Consider the following 25134-nt stretch of genomic DNA (forward strand, 5'->3'; position numbering starts at 1 on the left):
GTGTAAGTTATATCGTCAGTTATATCGTTATCGCAAATTTTCAAATGTATATCGTGATAAATATTTTTGGTCATATCGCCCTGCTCTAGTTGGAGTGTTTGTGTTGATTTGGGTAAATTCATTTTAATTCTTATTCTCCAACAGAAAAATTATGGTTATGGTTTCTTCCACTTAACATCAGTTAGACCACACCCACATCACCAGGGTGCTGTACCAATGTGTGGGCATGGCTCCGGGCAGCAAAAATAGATAAATAAAAATTAAAATCTTTATAATGATAATAATTCAGCTAAAAATATTGGTGTCACTGATCGACCAACCAGGAATCTGCTGATTTCCAGCACACACCAGACCGGTTACTGGTTGGTTGGCCTTGTGTATATCTGATTATTGGGGTCATTGTTCAAGAAAATTATTGCATTGTATGTATTACACGTTACTTGTTACATTTCTTAAAAGTATTGCAGTATATTTTTAAAGTACTTGCCAGAGAAAGTAATTTGTTACACTACTCAATACGTTCTTGTTACGCCGGAAGATGACTTGAAATGCATTCTTACAACAACCAGTTAACAGTATAAACCTATCCTAATAAGGACAGACAGATGATCTTTCTTGAAGTTTTTAGGTGTCAACACAATGCCAACAACACAATAGATGAAAACCAGCACAAAGAGAATTCAAAAGAATCGCTACATTGATTCTACAGTAGAAACACGAACAGGTGAACGGAGGTTTCGGCCCTGACTGCTCATCACTGCTTTTGTTACCTATTGAACATGGTAAATGGCCTGTATTTGTATAGCGCTTTACTAGTCCCTAAGGACCCCAAAACGCTTTACACAACCAGTCATCCACCCATTCACACACACATTCACGCACTGGTGATGGTAAGCTACATTGTAGCCAGAGCCACCCTGGGGCGCACTGACAGAGGCGACAGAGGAGAAGATCAGGATCTGGCTGCTGGGCTGGGGTGCTCCACAGCCATAACAAAATCACTTTGGGTTCTAGCTTTTTGCTAACATCCTACCTGTGCAGATGTTTGCAAAGAGGCAAAGTTGGGTTAGCGGCGTAGTACAGTTGTTTCGGTCTTGGATGTAGTTTCCGCTTTACTAACGTGCTCTTCGCCTTGTGTACATTAATTAAAAGTAACGTCCATATCGCCACTCCTCAAAAGCTGTATTGCTGTACTGCTGCAACATTTTCCTCCTTCTGCACTCAAAATGAAAATAGCTCACTGTAGCACAAATGTGCAGGAAGAGAAAACCACATTTGTTTGGTGTTTTTTTCTTTCTATCCGCCAAGTGTGCAGATAACTGAAGACTCTTAGTAAAAACATAATTGTAACTGTAATGGAATTAGTGTAAATACAGTGTAGTACAGTAACATCTTACATTACTGTATTGTTGAAAATGTAATGCAGTTACAGTAACATGTTACTTCCACCCAACACTGCTGATTATGAGCTGGTGCTTTTCATGCGTGCGCAACACATGCACAGTCCATTTGAGTCGTCGCACGCACACTCACAGTCGCACACTAACATGTCATTAGCTTGTGACAGCTCTAGCTTGTGAGCTATGAGATCATAGCTCTATGAGCTGTGAGTAAATACATGAAGTTCATCAAGGTAAACCACCAAAAAATTAAATGACAAAAACATTCATAACAACATCTAATCATCTTAAATCACCTTCACCTTTCTGAGCAAAGGGAAGGCATCTAAAGCTAAAGCTATCCAGAGCTCTGCAGGCTCCGTGTGAGGAAAGGATCAAAGCAGAGAATCAAAGAATTTATAAATGTGCTGGAAAATTATGCAAGTAACTGACATTTGTTTTGTTCCATAAATCTATTGCACATGCTTTTGTTTGGTAATGTAAAACATGTTAGCTAAAGATGGGTGTACAGCAACTCATTTTTTTGTTACTTATTTGAACCTCTTGCCAGCAGCAGTCAGTAATGGTTTCAGTCAGTGAACATCCTGTAATTAACTTTATCGCAGTTTGGGGAAGATTGTAAAATTTGGTCTTTTCTTTTATTAAGAATGTAAAATTTTGCTGTAAAGAATAGGGGAATTTTTTGTATACGCTGTCAGTTGTAGTTCTTAGAAAGAAAACCTGATTCAGCAAAATCAGATCTTACTTGGAAAAGCTCCTACTTAGAAAAAAATCGGAATTGGCCAATTCCCTGTAAAGATTCCACTCTGCCAAATCATTACAGTGATGTTTATAGGGTTACGTTAAGTACAACATGGATGAGTTTTCTGTAGTCAAAGACACAATGAGAAATTCAGATTTAAAATATATAGAGAGAATATTTAAAGTTAAAAAAGAAAAACAGGAAACTGATTTCTGTTTCTCTCTTTTTTTGAGGCTGGATAAATAAATGTGAATGTTAAAATAAAAGCACCCTTTTGAATACAGAGAATTGCAGCCTTGCTTCACATGTTTTGTTTTGTTTTTTCATAGTCAATAAAGCACCCTCCTCTTTAATGGTGTACCATCAGAAATACTCTGAAGTGTTTCCTCTTGTGTGCCACTGATACATTTTGGCCTGCAAATGTATCGCACATATGGTATCTCGCTCTGTGTCCAACTTATTGACATACATTCACATTGGCATACTACAGATATACTAGTAGATTTTGTTATAAGACGGAGGACTTGCAGTTTACAAGCCATTAAATTTTCCATATAAAATCAGAGCATACTGAATTGATTTCCTTCATAAAAACGCTCATAAACTTGAACGCTAACTCACAAGAATTGACTGTTTTTAAGCTGTTTCAGGGCGTTTTTGATGTTGGAAATAGAACCACCAGTATATAGCCTATGCTATATGTTAATATATTTTTTGTCAAACAGAAGCATGTTCTCACAAACTTGGGTGTGAGAGTGCAAAGACCCAGACAAACTCTGACTGGTTTGGCCTTTTCCCTTCCAAATCCTGGGGTGTGGTGTCAAGATAAGTGTTATGCAACAATACCTCACTGCATGAACTCAGGCTTCGCTTTTTTTATACAGGAAGCCCAAGTCTGAGTCAGTTACAAACATTTCTGCCAACTTGGCTTCAGCCACTCACGAGCATGCTACACAACCAACTGATTCCCACCTATAGGTTTTTTGGCTGAAGGAGTGACTTCAGTTGACTTAAAGGTTTTTTTTTAAAAGGTACTTCTCTTCGTTAAATCGGACAGGTCACAGTCTTTATTTTATTTTATTTTATTTTATTAAACAATGTATATTTATTAATATATGGTGGTGGTCAGAGGGCCCGGTGGCGCCAGTGTTCGGCAGCCTCGCCTCTGTCAGTGCGCTCCAGGGTGGCTGTAGCTACAATGTAGCTTGCCATCACCAGTGTGTGAATGGGTGGATGACTGAATGTGTAAAGCACTTTGGGGTCCTTAGGGATAGTAAAGCGCTATACAAATATAGGCCATTTACCATTACCATTAAGAGTTTTTGAAAAAGAGATATATGTATATATGTATAAATGTATATATAAAGACACATAATTAAAAAAGTCCTGCCAGCTCATAAACATGCTGTGATAAGTGAAAACAAAAAAAAAACCTAAAACAAAAACATTATTGCACTCATGTCTCCATATTTGCCACAAAAGAAAAGGATGGCTGCCAGGTTGCAAAGAAAAATTCATTTGAGTCTTTGTTAAAACAACAGACCTTTTCTAGTTGTAAGTAGCAGATGACAAACTTAATTCCAGTTGAGGAGTCCTTCTGTTTTGCACAGACCTTCTGGCCAAAAGTGAGCAAAAAGGTAATGATGTCAGCTTGGGCCATACTTAAATTTACATCTTGGGGAGTTACTCCAAATATTGCCATAATAATACATCATGCAACACTCTGTCCAGATTTTTTCTTAAACAGAGCACCACAAGGCTGTTTAAAATGATCACATGCAGGGTTCAGATCACTGTTGATTGTACCTAATCTGACTTTAAACCAGTTTGTAGATGTTTTTCATTCGAATAACAATCTAATTAGAAATTCAGATTTGTGAGACTCCTTTGCATTTCTCTTGTTTTCAGGTATTTACCTTTCACCTTTGAACCTCTGTGCTGGGAACATGAAGTAAATAAACAAGCACATTCTCCCACGGCAACATCAGTAAACAGTAAAATCCCAGTTGTGCGTTCATGAATCAGAATTGTATATCTTAATGAAAACGTAATTTTATCTGCAGTGCAAGTATTTTTATTTTAATACTTATGATCCATTTTGTTAATATATAGTTTCATTTTAATAAATCTGTTGTTTTGTTAGGTTAATGTTTGCTTTTACCTAAGCAGAGCATTTATTTTTATCGGCATTCTTTGCACAACCTGCAGTATCCAAACAGTTTATTGTCATAAACACTGGAAGAATTAACCTCTCATGTACAAAGTTCATTAAAAAAATATTTATTTATTTATTAAACTAAATGTAATTCAGTTAAATGTTACAGACCCTAAAATGATGAGAGTGTGTGCTTCTATGTTCATTTATTATTATTTATTTTATTATTTATTTTTCTTTTATGTTCAAGTTCAACTTTTTCTTAGCATTGACAAAATAAAGGGGGGAAACAATTAAAAACCTGGTTAAACCAGTCACCAAGCTGTTACATCTGCAACAGCAGTCTCTCACTGTCCTGATTGAGTGAGCACATATAGTTCCCAGTGGGGTTAGCCATTCTGGACCGCAGCATGTGGGACAGATTGGGCTGCACCTTTGATTAGCCTCTATAGTCTCAGGACCAGGACACTGACGCATATCCCACAGCTCTGAGTCTCACTGCAGTCACATTAATGTGCGCTGTGGTTCGAAAGATTTCAGAAGGAAAGCCTATAAGGTCAACGTGACGTAGCAGGAATGTTCAAAAAGGGAATTATTAATCACAATCAAGGTAAAATATAGTCACATTAGGTCAAGTCAGTCATTTCTCTGGATTCTTGTAAAAGAATAGATTGATGATATTGACATTTTTTACTTTATCTATAAACAATGTTTCTTCTAAACACACACATGAATGAATATAATGTGTGTATCTGTCACCAGTGAAGTTGCTACAGCACTATTAGTTGATTCCTTTAAGCTACAGAATGTGGCACATGCATTGGGCTTGCGCCGCAGTTTTGACCCGTCGTTGTCATTTAGGTCTTACAAATGCCCACTTTTCCCCACTTGTGTAGCCCTAGAAATTTTAATTAACACCATTTTATTAGCCATTGCAAAGCTCTTATCACTGCTGTTCTTGCCCCATGGAAATAGAACATTTGACTATTTTGTTCATGTGCACACATATGATTGCTAAACAATTTTCAGACTCCTTTCACACAAAACTTGTATTCATAAATTTATACAGCATCCTTGTTTTTCATCTTTTGTAATGTCACCAATCACAGTGCCTTCTTTGTGTTTCAAATAGGACAAAGTTGTAGGGGTTATTTGCAGCGCTCCCATTTAGCTCCTCTCCGTGTGTCTTTCTGTCCTCCGCAGCTCTCTCCGTCCCACCCCAACCCCTCTTTAACTTTTCCTGATTTATTAAGCTGTATTCTGCCGATGTGCGTCAGAGCTGGCCAGGAGTCTCGTGAGGCGTTCCGCTCCTGAGGAGCTGTGTCTCGTGTCTGGACAGCATCAGACTGTAGCGTCCTCCACCCCCCAAACTTACCCCCACCTCTGTTTGCCTTATTTGCCTGTAACCAAAAGCCTGCTCTATCTATACACACACACACACACTCTGGGCAGATGATCGTAACTGAACATCAAATGATTTGTTCTGCAGGGATAGATCAAAGGTCGTGGATAGCTCAGAGTCTGAATCAGGAGCACTATGATCCTAAAATTAAATTAAAAGTGAAAGATATTCTTTAACCACAACCTTTTATGGGCTCATAACAGGTTACCTGCAGCTGAAGCAGAATTTAGTCTTTCTATCTCTGCATCTGGTTTTACTTTGTCATCTGGCACAACACTCACCCCCCACCCCCTCCAACCCACACACACACACACCCGGCTTACTGTTGTGTTGTCTACAGGGATCTGTAGCGATTCACAACACTGATATTCATGCAGCTTTCCTGACTGACACCCCACTTACTAATGTTTTCATGCCACATGTGTGTGTGTTTGTGCATCTACAGAGGGAGTCTACACAGATGCTCCTGATAACCAGACATTTCGTGAGAAAGCGTTATAAAAACTTTCAGGGCTGTCAACACTCTTCTCTCTACTATTATCTGAAAACGTATAGTTATAGTTTACCATGCCATAAAATGTAAATTCACCTCTGTTTGTCTTTTGTAAGAATGCATTTCTTCTCATTATGAGATGACACTTCACGTCTAAATGTATACAGTTAGAAGTCTTTGTTTTAGACATATACTCCATTTGTTTGAGTGACCTAAACATGATGGCGTCCTAGTGCATCATGACTGCTTCACAGACGCCAGTGGGGGTATTAAAAACAACTTTCCCTCAACGATGGTCTGGCAAATGGCTTTTTTCCCTGACAACAAAGACAGTAAACAGCAGCACTTAGCAAGCTCTCAAGATCCTAATTGCCTATTAAGCACAATCGAGTCCTCCTTTATCCTGTTGCCTCTGTTGGGGGCTCCTATCCCTGGAGATACAGATTTACAGTAAACATAAGTGAGCTAGCCCGGCTATCAAAGAGCTTTAACTCGAGCCTCGGCTCGGCTGCCACCGCTCTCACCTCACCGTGAAGAGAATGAAGTGACCTTCAGCTGTTTTCATCCTTTGCATTTGTTTGGGTGACCTTCGGGATCATTGTGGGTTCAAGTGAGATGTTATTTCATTCCTCTCACGTGCTACACTTCTCCTTTCTAGCATCAATGATTCTGTTCATTATCTCACATCAGTATTGTTTTGGTGTTTTTGTTGTTGTTTTTTCTCACAGTTTCATTAGTCTTAAATAAAGTTTTTTAAAGTGTTTTGTTTTTGTGTTTCAGGCTTGACAGATGAGAAAGTGAAGGCCTACCTCTCGCTGCACCCGCAGATTCTGGATGACTTTGTGTTGGAGAGTGTGAGTGCAGAGACGTTGGACAGATGGCTGAAGAGGAAAACCAGCAGCAGGCCTGCAGGTATACCCCCCTACCACACACATATACAGAAAAAAAACCCTACAGAGTCAGCTGCATCTCTCTGGATCACTAAGACAAAATGCTTGGATTTAAGAATTGCAGTTTTTGTAAGTCTGGGGAACAACAGTGCATTTGCAGGCTCTGTTTATTATCCTGGCCATTAGCAGTGCATATCACTCATCATCACATGTGTCTCCTTTAATCTTCCATGTTTGTGATACACAAAAGAAAAGGAGAAGGAATGGACCTGTCCGGTTTTTACGGGTCATTAGATGTGTTTGAGCCGGCTGGGCTGAGTTTGTGCCGTGCACTCTACTCACAGCGAACTGTTTCTCAGACCGACTGCATCCATCAAGGGCCCACAGGGTTGGCACAGTGCCCAGTTGAGCTGCTGACGTCAGAGGCGACCTCCAGAGACATGCAGCCGGCTGAAGGGGGCCCAAGGGAGGGGTGTGGATGTTGGTGGTAGCGCTGGTGGTGCTTGGGGGGGGGCTGTGCTGGCTCAGGGTGTGGGTGTGTTGAAGGAGGAAGCTGGCAGAGGATAGATTTGTCACATTTTGGAGCTGCTTTCCACGCGAGGAATGCAGACAGTAGTGTTTGTTGCTGCCGTGCAGAGTTGTTAATTTCTCAAGTCTGAGCCAGTGTTTGAAACAATTTCCTGTATGTTGTATATATACAGTATGTGTGTGTTTAGCTTGACAAATATCAAATAGAGGCTGTCATGCTAATAACTCTTCCTGGCGCCAAGTAGGAATAACTAATTTCATCCAGATAGTTCAGTTCAGGGCAGATGGAACCTGTGTAAACCAGATCGCTGATTCACAAAACTAAATAAAAGAAAGGCTTTTTAACTGAAATCTTCTTTGTTTCAATGTTCACAGTTCAGTCAGGACCACTTTAGCCATCTGCAGTAATTTATATTTGGCTTTTTGGCTTTATTGTGGGACCTTCCCACAAGGTCCCACAATAAATATGTGAAATATGTGAAAACCAGAGTCATGACATAAAAAAGAGAAGCTGGGGCGGGTTGCGAAGCGGCTTGCAGATGAGCAGCAGATGTAGGCAGACTAAAGCCACATAAACGGTCCCCTTTAAGATTTAACAGTTGGATGTATAAAAGGCAGAGATGTACCGACTGCAGTTTTCTTGGCTGATTCCCATTTACGATTATTTTCTAAGCATGGTCTGCTGATTCAGATTTTTTTAAGAACTTTAACTGACAGCAAATTCAAAAGACTTTCATAATAAAATAAATTATTAAATGCTCCATTTTTGTCCAAACTGTGGTAAATTACAGGATCTTCTCACATTAAATCAGCTAAAAATTAATTGCTCTGTCACTGGAAAGGGGTACAAGAGCTACCTGACATACTTTACCTAATCAAACAAAAAGCAGGTGCAACAGATTTATATAACAAAACAAATGTCAAGTACTTACATAATTTTTTTAGTATGCTTACAACTTCAGTCCCGTTACAGATAACAAGATTTTGATACTTTTTTTCAATATTTTTCTCATAACTGTTTCAATCCTTTGCTCATACCAAGGCTGCTGCCTTGTGGCTAGCTTTGAGCTCCGGATAGCTTTAGCCGTTTTAACTTTTTGTTAGCTTCTTATGTTTTCATCGTCATCCCTCCACCGTTTAGCTTGGGGGACTGTCTTCACCCTCAGTGAAATGCTTCCACGCTAAGGACATATCAGTCTCGACAGCTGTGTGTGTGTTGCACACAGGCATGAGATGGACCGATTCATAATCGGACATATGGTACGCTAACCACCCAGGGCCAAGAACACTGGAATTTGGGTAATTCTGGTGCCAGGCAAATCGATATGTGTATCTGTTGTCAAGGGTTCAGCAGATCTTCTGGGATGGAAGCTGATATTAATTTAGTGGCCTAACTAAACTAACATTATGCTTAATTGACAACTCCAGTTGTTCTAATTTAAAGAACAACACAAACAGTTTTGTTTACTACGTATTGCGTATACTTAATATGACTACTTCATCTTTGTGCACTTAAGATGTCAAGGATGTCGTACTACTTCCCTTTTATTCAGCCACTCTCTACAGTTTATTTCAGTAGAGTAGGGAAATCGATTTGCAACTACTTGAAACTCACTTGAGCCAGGTAGGGTTATCACTGTGTGGAAACTGATTGATTTGAAAATGCTACGATCCATTACCACATGGCCGTATCAGAGATTTGGCCATAAAAAAGCATACTTGATGTTCATTATGATGAATTACATGTTTCAAGCAAGTTTCAAATTTCAAATTTGATTATGCTGCCGTCTAGAAATGCATACTGACTGCTTTCTTTTTAAAGTGCTTTGAAAAGTAATGTTATCAGTAATGCAAACGATGTTAGTGTGCAGCTAAAGACCCTAGTAAAGCAGCTTTTGGATGGAGAGACATAGCTGAGGACCAGGAACAATACAGCAACACAAAATTATTGGTATTAAAGTAAATAACAGATTTAGAATATCCATCCATCCACTCTTTTCCGCTTATCCTTATCAGGGTCACTGGAGACGGTGGGGGGCTGGAGCCTATCCCAGCCACCATTGGGCAAGAGGCGGGGTACACCCTGCATAAGGTCACCAATCTGATACAGGGCTAACACAGAGAGACAGACAACCATTCACACTTACATTTACACTTTCCCATTCTCACTTCTATGGCCAATTTAGAATCACCAATTAACCTAACCCAACTAACTGCATGTCTTTGTGGGAGGAAGCAGGAGTACCTGGAAAGAACCCACATAAACACAGGGAGAACATTGAATATATTTATATTAATCATGTTGAAACATATTTTAAATTAATAATTTATTATTTAAATGCATAATGAAACTATTCTGCAAGTACATCTGCTCTCACTGAGTGGCCAGTGGAGTGGCCATATTATTTGCAGTCTAAATCAAGTTAACATATAGTGGGTATGTTTTTTTTCTATTAATTTTTGCATTTTTTTTTCAAAAAGTAGAAAGTAAAAAGAGAACAGAAAATAAGCAGAAAGGGAGCATGGGATCACCAATCCATATTGGCCGCTTTTCTTTGATTTTTTTTAAGCTGTTTCTTTTTTGTTCTTAGCTAATATTGTTGTACGTTAAAGGCACACTCAGTCTTTTTTTAGTTTATTCATTGGGGAAAAAAAGAATGTAGCTTTTTGATAGAGAAACATAGTTGAGAACCAGGAACAATACAGTATCAAAAAGTTATTGTAGCACTATACATAAATGCATGGTAATAAAGATACAAATATCTGTGTACATAAGCTTACATAAACTTAGAGTTAATACATTAAAAATACATATTAGGAGGTATCAATTTGTTCTAAGTCACCATGTTTACCTGCAATCTTGAATACAGTGGCTGAGATTGGAGTTGCAGTTCTGCCTAATTATGTTTTATATAAGTAGCTAGAGACACATATGTAGCATGCCAAAGGTGGAGAAGTAGAGAAGTCGTAGGTCTTTGTGTGCCATCTCCTGATGTAACCCTCAAAAATACATAAACATGCTTATTTATCCCTTTTTGTCACAATTGCTTAGTGTCAGTAGATTAGACCAACGACCCTCTTGTCCCCAGACAGCTGACAACGAGCTAACTTAATTGTTGCTACCCAAGCCGTACCAGAAACCCGATCGGTACCCCGCATGCGCAAATCTTACATCACTTCCTCTCTTTGCCAACATTGCGACATTCAATATATTTGAATGATACTGGCAGGGTCTGCAGCCTTAAAGTACGCAGCCTCAACGATCCTCAAGGGCCGCGTACTTAAAGACCGCTAAGGCCGGAAGTGCGAGGCTTGTGAAATGGGACGGTCTAGCCTCCGTTGCGTTGCCCAGGTTGTCTAGCAACCATGATACTAACAGCTGGAAACGTTTCATACAGCTTAGTTAGACAGAAATGAAGGAGAAAATCTTTTGTTCATTTGTTTGTTTGTTTCAACATGAGCTTTGATCATTCTCTAATTAAGGTCTGCTATTGAACGGCGTATATTTTAAAGTAAAGGCTTTAAAACCAAGTTAGTACAAACGTCACTAATGTCACATAACTTTGCCGACATGTGGCCAACAGCAATGTTTTAATGCTCTTCGTTATTAAAAATTTGCACATAAATAAGTGACATAATATTCAGTACTTACTTAAAGTTTACTCTTTGGGCGCCCCTCATCCGCCGTTTTTTTCCGGCAAAATTATCCACACCCACTGCCGCGCTATGCATTCTGGGATATGTTGGGCCATGAAGTATACAGTGCCACGTCCTTAAAATTCAGGGAAATGAAGGATGCATTTGAGGGCCGCATTTTGAGCAGCCTTCGAATTGGGACAGCCTTCGTCGCATCGCTGTGACGTAATCGGCCTTAAAATGCGGCCTTTAAGGCTGCAGACCCTGAATTGGGATACAGCCACAGTTAGCGCCCGGTTAGCTCCTAGCATTTCTCAACAGTTCTGCCTCCTTTTTGACTACCGGGACATTTGAACAATGGATAATCCGTATACAAACAAATTCATGCTTTTCTCCTCAACAGAGAGCGTTCCCCGATTGAACAACAGCGCTGTAAAATAAGAAGAATGGCGCCTAATACAGACTTTGTAATATGTCACGTGAAGATTCATCAGCCAGATGAAGTGTTTACTGACAATTGACAGTGATAGCGGACATCATCATCACTATTCTAATCAATCCTCTCCACACAGACAAGCATAAACACACTCGATAAACACACTTAATGACGCTAATTCAGTTTACAATAGGGTTCATTTGCTCAGTCAGCAGGTGGCGGTATCCTCGTACACTGGGGAGTAAACTGCCATTAAACAAACAGAAGAAGAAGAAAACCCCTGCACATGCGTGGTACGGATCAGGTAGACTTTGCACATGCGCAGTAAGGATCGAGGAGTCCTGATCTGTAACTATCTTTTTGTTTTTCGTTTTTGTCTACATTATATTGAAATGTTTCATTATTGGAAACATTTTAAGAGATACTTGTTATTCTTGACATCTTAACAGATACTCTGACCCGTAACTATCGTAAAACGCTTTGACCGGAAGTAGACACCTTTCGCGCATGCGGGGTACCGATCAGGTTTCCGGTACGGATCGGGTAGTGACATTGTTGCATGCGCAAATCTTACGTCACTTCCTCTTTTTGCCAACATTGCGACATTCAATATATTTGAATGATACGTGTCACTACCCGATCCGTACCGGAAACCCAATCGGTACCCCGCATGCGCAAATCTTACATCACTTCCTCTCTTTGCCAACATTGCGACATTCAATATATTTGAATGATACGGTTAGCGCCCAGTTAGCTCCTAGCATTTCTCAGCAGCTCTGCCTCCTTTTCGACTGCCCGGGACATTTAAACAATGAATAATCCGTATCCGCAACAAATTTTTGCTTTTCTCCTCAACAGAGAGCGTCCCCTGATTGAACAACAGAAGAATGGCGCCTAATGACAGAGTTAATAATACAGACTTTGTAATATGTCACGTGAAGATTCATCAGCCAGATGAAGTGTTTGCTGGCAATTGACAGTGATAGCGGACATCATCATCACTATTCCAACAATCCTCTCCACACAGACAAGCATAAACACACTCGATTATCACTAAATCAAATTTAACACACGTTTGTAATGACGCTAATTCAGTTTACAATAGGGTTCATTCGCTCAGTCAGCAGGTGGCGGTATCCTCGTACACTGGGGAGTACACTGCCATTAAACGAAAAGAAGAAGAAGAAAACCCCTGCACATGCATGGTACGGATCGGGTAGACCCGATTTGTTCAGTCCGACTTTGCACATGCGCAGTAAGGATCGGGAGTCCCGATCTGTCACTATCTTTTTATTTTTTTTGTTTTTGTCTACATTATATTAAATGTTTCATTATCGGAAACATTTTAAGAGATACTTGTTATTCTTAACATCTTAACAGATACTCTGACCTGTAACTATCGTAAAACGCTTTGACCGGAAGTAGACACCTTTCGCGCATGCAGGGTACCGATCGGGTTTCCGGTACGGATCGGGTAGTGACAGACATTAATAACAACATCAGCTGGTAATTGGAGGCCAATTTGCCTCCTTAATAATGATTATAAGATCCTAGCTCAGATCTTTGCCAAAGGACTGAAAGCTGTTTTGAATGATATTATTGATGAAACTCAGTCTGGCTTTATGGCTAACAGACACATATCCAACAACATCAGACTTGTTTTTGACCTAATTGATTATGCAGATTTGTGTAGGGATGATAGCTTTATCTTATTTGTAGATTTCTGCAAAGCGTTTGACACGATTGAACATGGTTTTATTTTTCAGGCTTTGGACAAATTTGGCTTTGGCCCTTATTTTCAGAATGCAATTAAAACAATGTACAAAAATGTGAATTGCTCCATCAAACTACAAGCAGGTACATCACCTAGGTTTAACTTAAACCGCGGTATCAGGCAAGGCTGCCCCATCTCCCCATACTTATTTCTCATCTGTGCTCAACTCCTCTCTGATTATATTAAACGCAGTCCTCTGAAAGGTATAACAATTGCGGATGAAGAAATATTCATTAGTCAACTTGCTGATGATACCACTCTCTTTTTAAAAGATGCTTCACAGGTGCAGATGGCTATTAACACAATTAATGCATTTTCTTTAGCTTCAGGACTCCACCTAAACATTGGCAAATGTGAACTGCTTGCCCTTAGAAATTGTACCAGTCTATCTATTGCTGGCATCCCAGTGAAAGAGTCTGTCACTTACCTTGGTATAGTCATTAATAAAAATCAATCCACCAGGTGCTCCCTTAATTTCACTCCAATTTTGGACAAAACACAAAAAAAGCTAAATGCTTGGCTGCAGCGGGATTTATCCATTAAAGGGAGAGTTTTACTCACGAAAGCAGAGGGTTTATCTCGTCTAACTTATGCTGCTTTGTCTCTTGATGTAAATAAAGAAACCCTGGCAGATATTGACAGACTTATTTATAATTTCATATGGAAGAATAGAATTCATTATATTAAAAGATCAGTTTTATCCAACTCATACCAACATGGTGGAGTAAACTTTCTTGACTTCTCCTCATTAAACAATGTGTTTAAAATAAACTGGATTAAACAATTTTTCAGGAACCCAACCTCAATTTGGAACTTTATTCCCAATTATATTTTCTCAAAAATTGGTGGTCTTAACTTTCTTTTGCTTTGTAATTACAATATCGATAAAATCCCTTTAAAACTATCCAACTTTCATAAACAAATGCTTCTTTCCTGGTCATTGATTTATAAACACAATTTTTCTCCACATAGATACTATATTTGGAACAATAGAGACATTTTATACAAACATAAATCTGTGTTTTTAAGTAATTGGTTTGATAATGGGATTCATCGTGTTGCACAACTTATAAATCCAGCTGGAGGTTTACTCTCTTACTCAGAATTTTTGAATACATATGGTCTTCCTGTTCCACCAAAGGAGTATGCCATAGTGTTTGATGCTATCCCTGCTGGGGTCTTAATGTTGTTTAGAAATCTTGTTGTTAGTGATTTGACCCCTTTACCACTGGATCCTGCTGTTACTTATGTCGGTCAGGTGTGTTTCCCTTCTGTAAGGAGGAAAAACAACCGTGAAATACGAACTCTGTTTCAAAAAGACAGAACTTGTGTCCCAACGGCTGTCGCCTACTGGAATAACTTATACCAGGACTTGGAATGGGAGAAGATTTGGACCTTACCGTCGAAATTTCTATTAAATAACAAAGTAAAGGAAATATCTTTTAAAGTTATTCATCGTTTTTACCCAACTAGGTCTTTTCTTGTACGTTATAAAAAGGACATTGATGTTAACTGTACATTTTGTAGTTGTGTGAAGGAAGATATTTCTCATTTATTTTGGTCATGCTTATACACGAATCTTTTCTGGCAAGAATTTTGTGTTTTTGTTGTTTCCTTTATCCTTTCTGAGTTCTCTCTTTGTTACGAGAAAATATTGTTTGGTTTCTTTAAGTACCCCATGCACAGGGCAAACGAATTTTATTTGATTAACTTATTGATATTATTGGCCAAATTTCATATACATAAGTCGAAATTTTCTAACGCAAAACCATCCTTTCGGTGCTTTTTAAATGAAACCAAACAATATGTTAAAACCATACAACATTCTCAAAATCAAAAAGCTGTCAAAACCATAAACCTATGTTCCCTGTTCAATATCATGTGATTCTATAATAGACTGTGTCTATTTTGCTTTTTTATACGAACCCCCTGACATTGTGTTTGCTATTTTGTATTTGTATATCTGTATTTTGTGCTTTTTCAATAAAAAAAAAAAAAAAAAAAAAAAAAAACATCAGCTGGTTGTAAGCTAACATTATGCCAGCTAATGTTAGGCTTGAATGGCCCATAAATCACAGTTTCCCTCTGATAAACAGTTTCATTACATTCTCGTGTCATTTGAGAGTCCAACAATGTTAGATTCACTTCAAAGAAAGTTTCACTACCAATGACAGACAGAAGCTAACAGAGGCTAATAGCAGCTAACAGAGGCTAACAGTAGCCGTTACCAACAGAAAACTTCAGAATATCCTCAGCAACTCAACTCAGTGTCTCAGTCATTGTACAGAAGTGAGCTTCACTGGCTCACTGACCTCTCAAAGTTTTACAACGTCCTTCAGAGTACACAGACGTGGATATATTTTGACAGCTGAGATGAAAGGGTTACACTCCCCACAGATGAATAGGAGGCAGAGTTGTTTGTCCTACACCGGCCACTGTCGCTAGGATTATGCACTCGAAGTGAGGGTGTAAAGGTGCCAGTGTACCCTCCTCATTGGTCACTTAAAGCACTGCTGCAATACAGTCACTTCTATGTATGCTTACTGTTAAGGAGCAGGGAGCCGCTGCAGTATTCTCCCAAACGATAGGTGTAGCCACACACAGACAATGCTGCTACATCAGTGCTGACACAGCAAAAGAAGAAGTAAAAGCCAGAAGAAAATACATAACAGAGTGGATTTTTTCTTCATGTACACAATATCTCAACTCAAGCATTTCTTTCTGTATATTGTGTAAATTCATCAGAACAGCGATAAAAACCATTTCATATTTAGGTGTGTTTATTGCAAGGTTCAAAGGAAACTCATGTAGCATTACTTTGCTACATTAGAATAATTTCGATACGCTATTTCTGATCTGTGGTAGTTAGAATACTTCATTCAGCTACTGTTTGTATTACTCTTAAACTGAGTGGGAGGAGACCAGAGTGAAAACGTCAGCAATCAGCTATCTAATTCAGCCACATCTCTCTTTGACTTGATCTTTACATCACATCATGAGTAATATTACTAAGTCCACTTCCTCTGTTAGACCACTGCAAGTAGACGCTTTGGCACCACTCTGAAGCCTCTCTGTAACTTCCTCTCAGTGGCTGTATCCACTCAAATGACAAACACTGTCTAATTTCTGGTTGATCACACAGGATGAATGGGTCACTGTGTTAGATTGATGGCTAAGAGTGTGTATCTGACTTCTAGCTAGTATTTTACACATTTTTCCCCTGTGTGTTAACGAAGTAATGAAGTACTTCCTGTGGTACTGATGAAGGTAAAATAGTTCTCTCTAATGACATATTACTTAACTCATCTTTTATTCGCACTTGTAATAGATGCAATTGATTTTATATTTTTTATGAGTGCAGCAACAGCAGGATTTGTCATCATGTGACCGTCATTGAGATAACCACTGCTTCCTGGAAGCAGTCCCTGCAGCCAGTCTTGTTCTCACTTATCATGTGATGGACAACACTGGATTACATAAATCAGTTGGTCTGCACACGCAAGTGTGTATGTGTCTTTGTGCAGAAGTTGTGTTGCACCCTGCAACTCCGGAAAAAGGATTCACATTTGCACGCTTTCTTTATTGAGTTGAATCTGCTGTGCAGTTATATTACAAATATTTCTTGTCATAATAATCAAATTATAGTCTTTCTGTAATGTGTTTTTTTAATCATTGTTTATTACTTTCTTACTTCATACTGTGTCGTTTATTTATCAAGATGAGGCTTCAACATTCAAAGCTGATTGCTCTCAACAGCGCATTACACTGCTGTGCTGCCTTAAAGCCGCCAGAACACAGAAACGCTGTTTCCCAGAATCCTGCTGATGTCATTTGACCATCACACCTCCTTTGACCAGGGTCCCACTGGCAATGTTTACTTCACACGACACGGGACAATTAATAAATCCCAAATTCTCTGCTGCACCCATTCAGAGGCCCCTCGTTACTCATCTGTGCCTTCTGCAATGCACACACACTCACAGACAGACACACAATGTATATCAATGTGTCTGTTTGTCAGACCATGCAAGGCTTTTTAGCTCTGAAACTCCTGCTCATCCATGTAAGGTCTTTTAAACAAGGAAAAGTTGTTCCGTTAAGTCAGTCAGAATTGGATTATGTTTGAACTAGAACAAGAACAGCTGTTTTCATTACTGATTTTTTTTTAATTAATCATTTAAGTAATCAGTGCAGCATTAGCATTTTGCAAACCTAAACTATGAGGTCATTCATAGAGGAGGATGACATCATCTCTGAATTCACATATCTTGCAGCAAAACTGCAAACCTCAAGAACTCTGAAATAATCTGTGGGCAGGTCCTCAACAGTACGTGTTGCAACTTAGTTTATTACCTACAGAACAGGAAGACCTCAAAATAAGACCGTTGCTCATCCAAACAACCCCAAACTCTGCACTGCACTTCCTCTTTCAACACCAAGTTTCAAGGGCGCTACATTGACAAAAGTTTTGGGCCAAAGTTCTTTATCTCAACAATTGGTGTTTTCATTCCCTTTGCCACAGGTGCATTAGATCAAGCACCTAGCCGTGCAGCCTGCCTTTACAAGCATTTGTGAAAGAATGGTTCTTTTTACAGAGCTTTTTGAATTTGAGTGTGGTACTGTAATAAGATGCCACCACCGAAACTAGTCAGTTTGTGAAATTTCTTCCCTTCTAGATAATCCACCATTAACTGTAAGTGGTGTTATTTTAAAGAGGAAGCGTTTAGTAACCACAACAACTCAACCACCAAGTGTCCGGCCGTGTAAAGTTGCTGAGTGGGTGGCACCAAGTGCTGAGTCGCAGAGAGGGTAAAAGCCACAAACGCTCAGCTGATTGCTGATTTCCAAACCTCCTCTGGCATTAACATCAGCACCAAAACTGCATCAAAGGAGCATCATGGCATGGGTGTCCATTTAGGTTTAGGAAAAGATTTAGGGTTTTGTTTGTTTGTTTTTTACCTTATCCGAATAATAAGTTATCAGAGTTTTACAAGGATAAATTGACTACTTGAGTAATTGAAGTAACATGTCCCTGTCAGGCTAGGTTCCCTGCTTGATCAATAATCCTGTATAGTTTTTATTTTACTAATATAAGTATATAGACATTTTTTTCTTATATTCTTAACTGTATATGTGTAACAATTTAAATTTATACTTTTATTTTATACTTTAAATTTATTTATTCGTATTATATTGGTTCGATGGAAAATACAGGGTGGGCCATTTATATGGACACACCGTAATAAAATGGGAATGGTTGGTGATATTAAAGTCCTGTTTGTGGCACATTAGTATATGTGAGGCGGCAAACTCCTCAAGATGGGTGGTGACCATGGTGGCCATTTAGAAGTCGGCCATCTTGGATACTACTTTTGTTTTTTCAATAGGAAGAGGGCCATGTGACACATCAAACTTATTGGTAATGTCACAAGAAAAACAATGGTGTGCTTGGTTTCAACGTAACTTTATTCTTTCATGAGTTATTTACAAGTTTCTGACCACTTATAAAATGTGTTCAATGTGCTGCCCATTGTGTTGGATTGTCAATGCAACCCTCTTCTCCCACTCTTCACACACTGATAGCAACACCGCAGGAGAAATGCCAGCACAGGCATCCAGTATCCGTAGTTTCAGGTGCTGCACATCTCGTATCTTCACACCATAGACAATTGCCTTCAGATGACCCCAAAGATAAAAGTCTAAGGGGGTCAGATCGGGAGACCTTGGGGGCCATTCAACAGGCCCACGACGACCAATCCACTTTCCAGGAAACTGTTCATCTAGGAATGCTCGGACCTGGCACCCATAATGTGGTGGTGCACCATCTTGCTGGAAAAACTCAGGGAACGTGCCAGCTTCAGTGCATAAAGAGGGAAACACATCATTATGTAGCAATTTCAAATATCCAGTGGCCTTGAGGTTTCCATTGATGAAGAATGGACCCACTATCGTTGTACCCCATATACCACACCAAACCATCACTTTTGTTGTTCCAACAGTCTTGGAGGGATCCATCCAATGTGGGTTAGTGTCAGACCAATAGCGGTGGTTTTGTTTGTTAACTTCACCATTCACATAAAAGGTTACCTCATCACTGAACAAAATCTTCTGCGTGAACTGAGGGTCTGTGGTGGGGCGTGGTCTGCGGTGCAGGTGCGTCCGCACAGCACCGCAGACCACGCCCTACCGCAGGGTCCTGTTCCAATTTTTGTTTTGCCCATTCTGCAAATTCTGTGCGCCGATCTGGGTCATCCTCGTTGAGATGCTGCAGTAGCTGGAGTTTGTAAGGGTGCCATTTGTGAGTAGCTAATATCCGCCGAAGGGATGTTCGACTGACCACTCTCCAGTGACATGCGGCGAGTGCTACGCTGTGGGCTCTTGCTGAATGAAGCTAGGACAGCCACTGATGTTTCTTTGTTAGTGACAGTTTTCTTGCATCCACATTTTGGCAAATCCAACACTGAACCAGTTTCACAAAACTTAGCAAGCAGTTTGCTAACTGTAGCATGGGAGATGGGTGGTCTCGTAGGGTGTCTTGCGTTGAAATCTGCTGCAATGACCCGGTTACTACGTTGACCAGATATCAACACAATTTCGATTCACTCCTCACGTGTTAACCTCTTCGACATGTCAATGGCTGTGAACAAAGAGAAACTTGTAAATAACTCATGAAAGAATAAAGTTATGTTGAAACCAAGCACACCATTGTTTTTCTTGTGACATTACTAATAAGTGTGATGTGTCACATGGCCCCCTTCCTTTTGAAAAAACAAAAGTTGTATCCAAGGTGGCCGACTTCTAAATGGCCACCATGGTCACCACCCATCTTGAGGAGTTTGCCCCCTCACATATACTAATGTGCCACAAACAGGACTTTAATATCACCAACCATTCCCATTTTATTACTGTTTGTCCATATAAATGGCCCACCCTGTAAATACCCAGAAATTCAGTTCTGCCGTGCAAAAACTGGTGTATGTTCTGAATAGCTACAATAAAGTAGACATCCTCTTCTATTCTACTGGAGAAGCATGTGGAAAAGGGAGTCTCTATCCTTACTGGCCTGGTCTCCAGCGGCAAGAGAGTTAGGCCAAGTTAAGCAGCTGATACTGTTTCTCAGATGTGTTTAGAGGCCAGGCACAAGCAGACAAAGATGTGCTTGTGTAGCAGTACCTCATACCCCACCACTGTGATAAGAGAGCAAGCTCACCTGCAGGGCTTTCCAGGGAGGGGAGGTGGATGCCCCTCACCTCTCCCTACGCAGCGCTCATGAGACACTTTGAGTTTCAAATGGTAAAAAACATTTGGTAAACATAAGTAGACGTTTTAATTAACATGCTGGCTCTTTTAAAGCCTTTTGCCAGAAATGTAGAGCAGGTTAATGAAAAGTAAAAGAAAGAAGGAGGACTCGCTTGTTGCTTGTTGGTAAATAGAGAGCATGGCACTGAAAAAGAAGAAGAAGAAGACTGCTTTTTTTGGCAGCTCCAAATCCTCCATGCAGCAGGTCGATGCAGGACAACCACTAGGTCGACACATATTGACCGCTGAGTCACTGCTAGCTGACCGTCCTGTGGGAGACTGTGTATCTGTAGTGGTGGATCAATAAAGAGCCCATAAAGTATCGTACGCATTAGACCTGTCTGACTGAGACATTTTTCTTGTGCAAGACCTTCGCCCAGGGCTACTGATATCTTCTAGATGCTTCTTCATATCTATCTATCTATCTATCTATCTATCTATCTATCTATCTATCTATCTATCTATCTATCCTATTCTATTTTCCTTGCTGTCATCACATAGTTGTTCTATCAGAGTCACTCCCACTGTTTTGTTTACAGTGCTTTCAGCAGTGTTTGCAAGAGTACGACTGTGGACAATAAATTGTATCGGGACATAGGGCGACACAGTGTAATGAAATAGTCAAATAGTCAGCCTTACCCACTCAGCAGTGGTTTCCAAACAAAACTAGTACATACTGTATTTACTGTACCTGATGAACCAAAGCTACTGTGCAGCAGGTTTTGGGGGGGGGTTTAAATGGTGTGATGAAGTTTCTAAAAGAAGTCAGTTCAGCCTCTGCAGCGTTCAGGAGTTGCTCGACAGTTGTGTTTAGTGTTCACTGTCGACTGTGCTGGCAGTATATTTTCTAAGAACATGTCAGCACTCTCCTGGTGTGTTTACTGAAATCACAGCAGGTTCCTGAAAATAAGGGAAGGTATTAACAGGCGGCTGGTTTTTGTCCCAGCGTTGATGGCTGGCCCGGTGATAAAAATCACAGTTACACACGCGCAAACACGACTAAAGCGAATGTCTACCCCAGGGATAGCTCTGTTATAATCCCATGACACATGTGTGATGAAACAAAGATCTTATATCTGTAACATTTCAGTTTAGTCTTTTGTTTTTGGTGCTGGTGGTCATGCAGAACAAAGCAGCATATGTCTTCTCATACACACACACAAAAAGCCAAAGAGCTAAGCTAGGAGGTAAGACAAGATATTTTCTGGTTTCTAGGAAAGACAGTTATGTGAGAGCCATGCTGGACCTGCACCTGCACCTGCTGAATGTGTGCATGACCCTGCATGCAAACTTTAAAAGAAGCTGCTGGAACTGTTCCAGCTGGGCAAAACTGGTTCAGCGCAACAGATTTAAAGGGCTTTTGTAACTCTATAGTTTCCAGGCATAGAACGGTTCTACTTTTCACCTCAACAGTGTTTATCCCACAACTACAACTTATTCCTGTTCATTTTTAGCCCCTTAGACATTTTGTGGTGTGCAGACACACAGGGTTCAGAGTTCTGCTAATAAAATGCTAACTGAGATTTTGTGTCTGTACAGTAACTAGACCTGTAATGAACATTGTCTGGTCACAGTTTTACTTTTTTAGGAGGGACATTTAGGATGTGTTCCTGTGAAGCTGACAGAATGACTTATATTTTTATGTAGAAGAACCTGGTCAATTAGTTTTGTTGGTTTAAGAAGTATTTTTGTTTGTTTGTTGTAAATACCATTATAAAATCTTCCCATCAGTGTAATATTTTCCTGATATGACTTTTTTTTCTGGTTCATTCTTATGTTTTTGGCATTGCTGGATAAGTGGCGCAACTGACTTTATGGGGATCCTCCACCAAGGCCAATGCTCTGCGTTTCTATTTTGAATAAAGCGATCTAAATATGCAATATGCATTTTGTTTTGTTTTTTTTATACTCTTACTGACAGACAGACAAAGAGATAAATATCACTGAGCACATAAATCCACCGCAGTGGGAGCAGGATAAAATAATCCACGCGTCTCCTGGAGCAGCATCACCCGTCAAACAGAGCCTTTTCTAAAGTGCCGTTTCCCACGCCTCACCACCCTCTAGTGAACCTTGTTGCCGTGGGTGAGGAGAGAGAGGTGATGCAAGGGGCAGCACTGTGAGGGGGGTCACGGAGAAAGAAAAAGCTGCTGCTCATGTGCTGAACAAACGACAAGGCGAAAAATGACATAAGTTACGAGCCAAATAGCAGTGAGAATTGCAATTTCCTGAGTTGTATTTGCATAGATGGGTTTTTTCTTTGTTTGTTTTTTGTAATTAATTTAGGTTTATTTACACAGCCCTCTTTCTCAAGCATCTTTAATTACGTTAGAATTTTTGCATACCACACAGATCCTGTCCCACACTGAATCATATTGCATGCAATTCAAATGATTCTAATAATTTTCATTGGTTTAGAGAGCCTTGGTGCCCTTCAGATAAGATTTTAAAGAGTGACACTGTTTTTTGTGCGGTGACCCGTCTCTCTATGAGGGAAGTGGAATCAAAGTCAGAAAGAAAACTGTCACGCATCAGTGTTTGTGTTAATATGGCTGCTCTGAACTGCTGTAAAAAATGTAGACCACTTTTTAAACCAGTAATACTGTCATAGCTGCCCTTTAAAGGGATTAGTGTCTGATTATTTTAGGCCTCAACAAGTCATTTTTAAAAAAGAAAATTTTTTTCAGTGGGGCTTGAAGTCTTTTTCAAGTGCAACTTTCTGTCGTCTGATTGACGTCAGCGGCCAGCGGTTCACTCTAAAATAGGTCTCATGGCTAAGTTAGGAAACTCATAGCATACTGCAGGAATGTTTAAAACAACAAACAATGTAGACGGCTGCAATTCCTTTCTTCACATGTTCAAAGAGGCTCGTTTCAAAGGATGGCCAGCTCGAGTCAGCACTTCAGTGGATGTTTCTAAAATTTGCCCAGCTCTTTGCGTGGTTTTGATCACATGAAAAGTTATCAAAGAGATCTCAGCGGTTTATGTTCTCGTGTGCTGTTGACCCACGTGTACCGAAGAATCACTTGAGCTGTGTGAATGGTTTTATTTTCAGCCCAAGTAGCACTCCCAGACACACTCCCAGATTATGAGTCCAGAAACTGTTATGATTGGCTGAAGCTTTCATAATTATCACATACTTCAGTGTCTACATCCAAAGACAATAGTCATATGTCTCCCCAGCAGCCGTAAATTACACAAGGAATCTGCACTTGAAGCCGCAAAGTTTTGGACTCGTCAACTTAAATGAATATCTCTCTTAATTTTGTTTTTAAAGGAACGCCATTTAAATAAATACCTCCCTGCATTAAGTAGATAAAATATTCATCCATTACTTATAGATAATGAGTATTGATGCTTTAAATACGCCATCGTTCGTATTTGTTCACCTGACGACTATTCTGAGGACAGCATATGGTTTTTCTTATTTGCTGCTCGTGATGTTGGCCTGTCGTGATCCATCAGTCCACAGCTGAGTATCCATCCATGCAGTGTTTAAACAGCCAGGGAAGATTTATGACTCTCTGACTCTTGATTTTCAAGGTTTTAATATAAAAAAACAATGACTGCCTTCACATTACTCAGACTTTGTAACAATTAAAAGCATTTTGAAGTTCCTCTTACAGAAGTAGCATCATCTGACTTAATCCGTGGCTCTTCTTCACAGCATGTCTTTGTCCTGTCTTCCTCCCCTCACTCTCAACCATTCGCGGCAGATGGCCGCCTGGTTCTGCCAGGGATTTCTTCCTGTTAATAGTTTTTCCTTCCCACTATCACCAAAGCGCTTGCTCATAGGGGGTCATTCAATTGTTGGGGTTTTCCCTGATTTCTCTGTATGATTGTAGGGTCTTTACTTTACAATATATAAAGTGATTTTACTTGATATTGGATTGATACCAAAATTTTCAGTATCACAATGTAACAACAGCAAATGTACAAGAGTCCTTTAATGTTTTAGGAGCTTTGGATTTTATGAGCAAAGCTTGAATTTCTGTAGCGATTCTTCCTTAGGCTGAGATTTGGCAGGTTTATCAGCGATCATGTTGTTGCTGTGTGAATAATCACAACACAAGGGTCAAGTGTGTGGAGGCCGCTGCCTGCTGAATGCATTGCCTGGGCATTCCCTAACAGAAAAGGTGGTGATGCTGGTTAAAGTGTTGTAATTTTGTATTTTCTAATTGGTTTTTCATTTTTCATCTTATCCTGGGCATTTATGCTGACAAACTTTACCAAACTGACAAGACTAAAACTAAGGACATTAGTTTAATTAATTTTGGTTAGTTTTTTTTCTTCTTCTTCTTCTTTTTTTAACAAAAGTCTATTTTTATTTTCATTTTGTTTTCTTTTGTTTAACTGAAACGCTTCACCACATGCTTCAT

General features: G+C 39.7%; 1 protein-coding gene across 4 annotated transcripts in view; it reads left to right on the forward strand.

Annotated features, from left to right (window-relative positions):
- Positions 1–25134, forward strand: part of pde10a (phosphodiesterase 10A) — a 65925-nt gene that overhangs the window by 24122 nt on the left and 16669 nt on the right. For all 4 annotated transcript variants that reach the window (XM_085297198.1, XM_085297200.1, XM_085297199.1 and 1 more), the window contains one exon: positions 6973–7104. In XM_085297198.1, the coding sequence (XP_085153324.1) occupies positions 6973–7104 (132 nt within the window). The remainder of the gene's footprint in view (positions 1–6972; positions 7105–25134) is intronic.

This window comes from Mchenga conophoros, linkage group LG13 (assembly GCF_057382185.1).
Source record: "Mchenga conophoros isolate Kocher_MC1m ecotype Shallow Benthic linkage group LG13, M_conophoros_male_GT1.1, whole genome shotgun sequence".
Lineage (NCBI taxonomy): Eukaryota > Metazoa > Chordata > Actinopteri > Cichliformes > Cichlidae > Mchenga > Mchenga conophoros.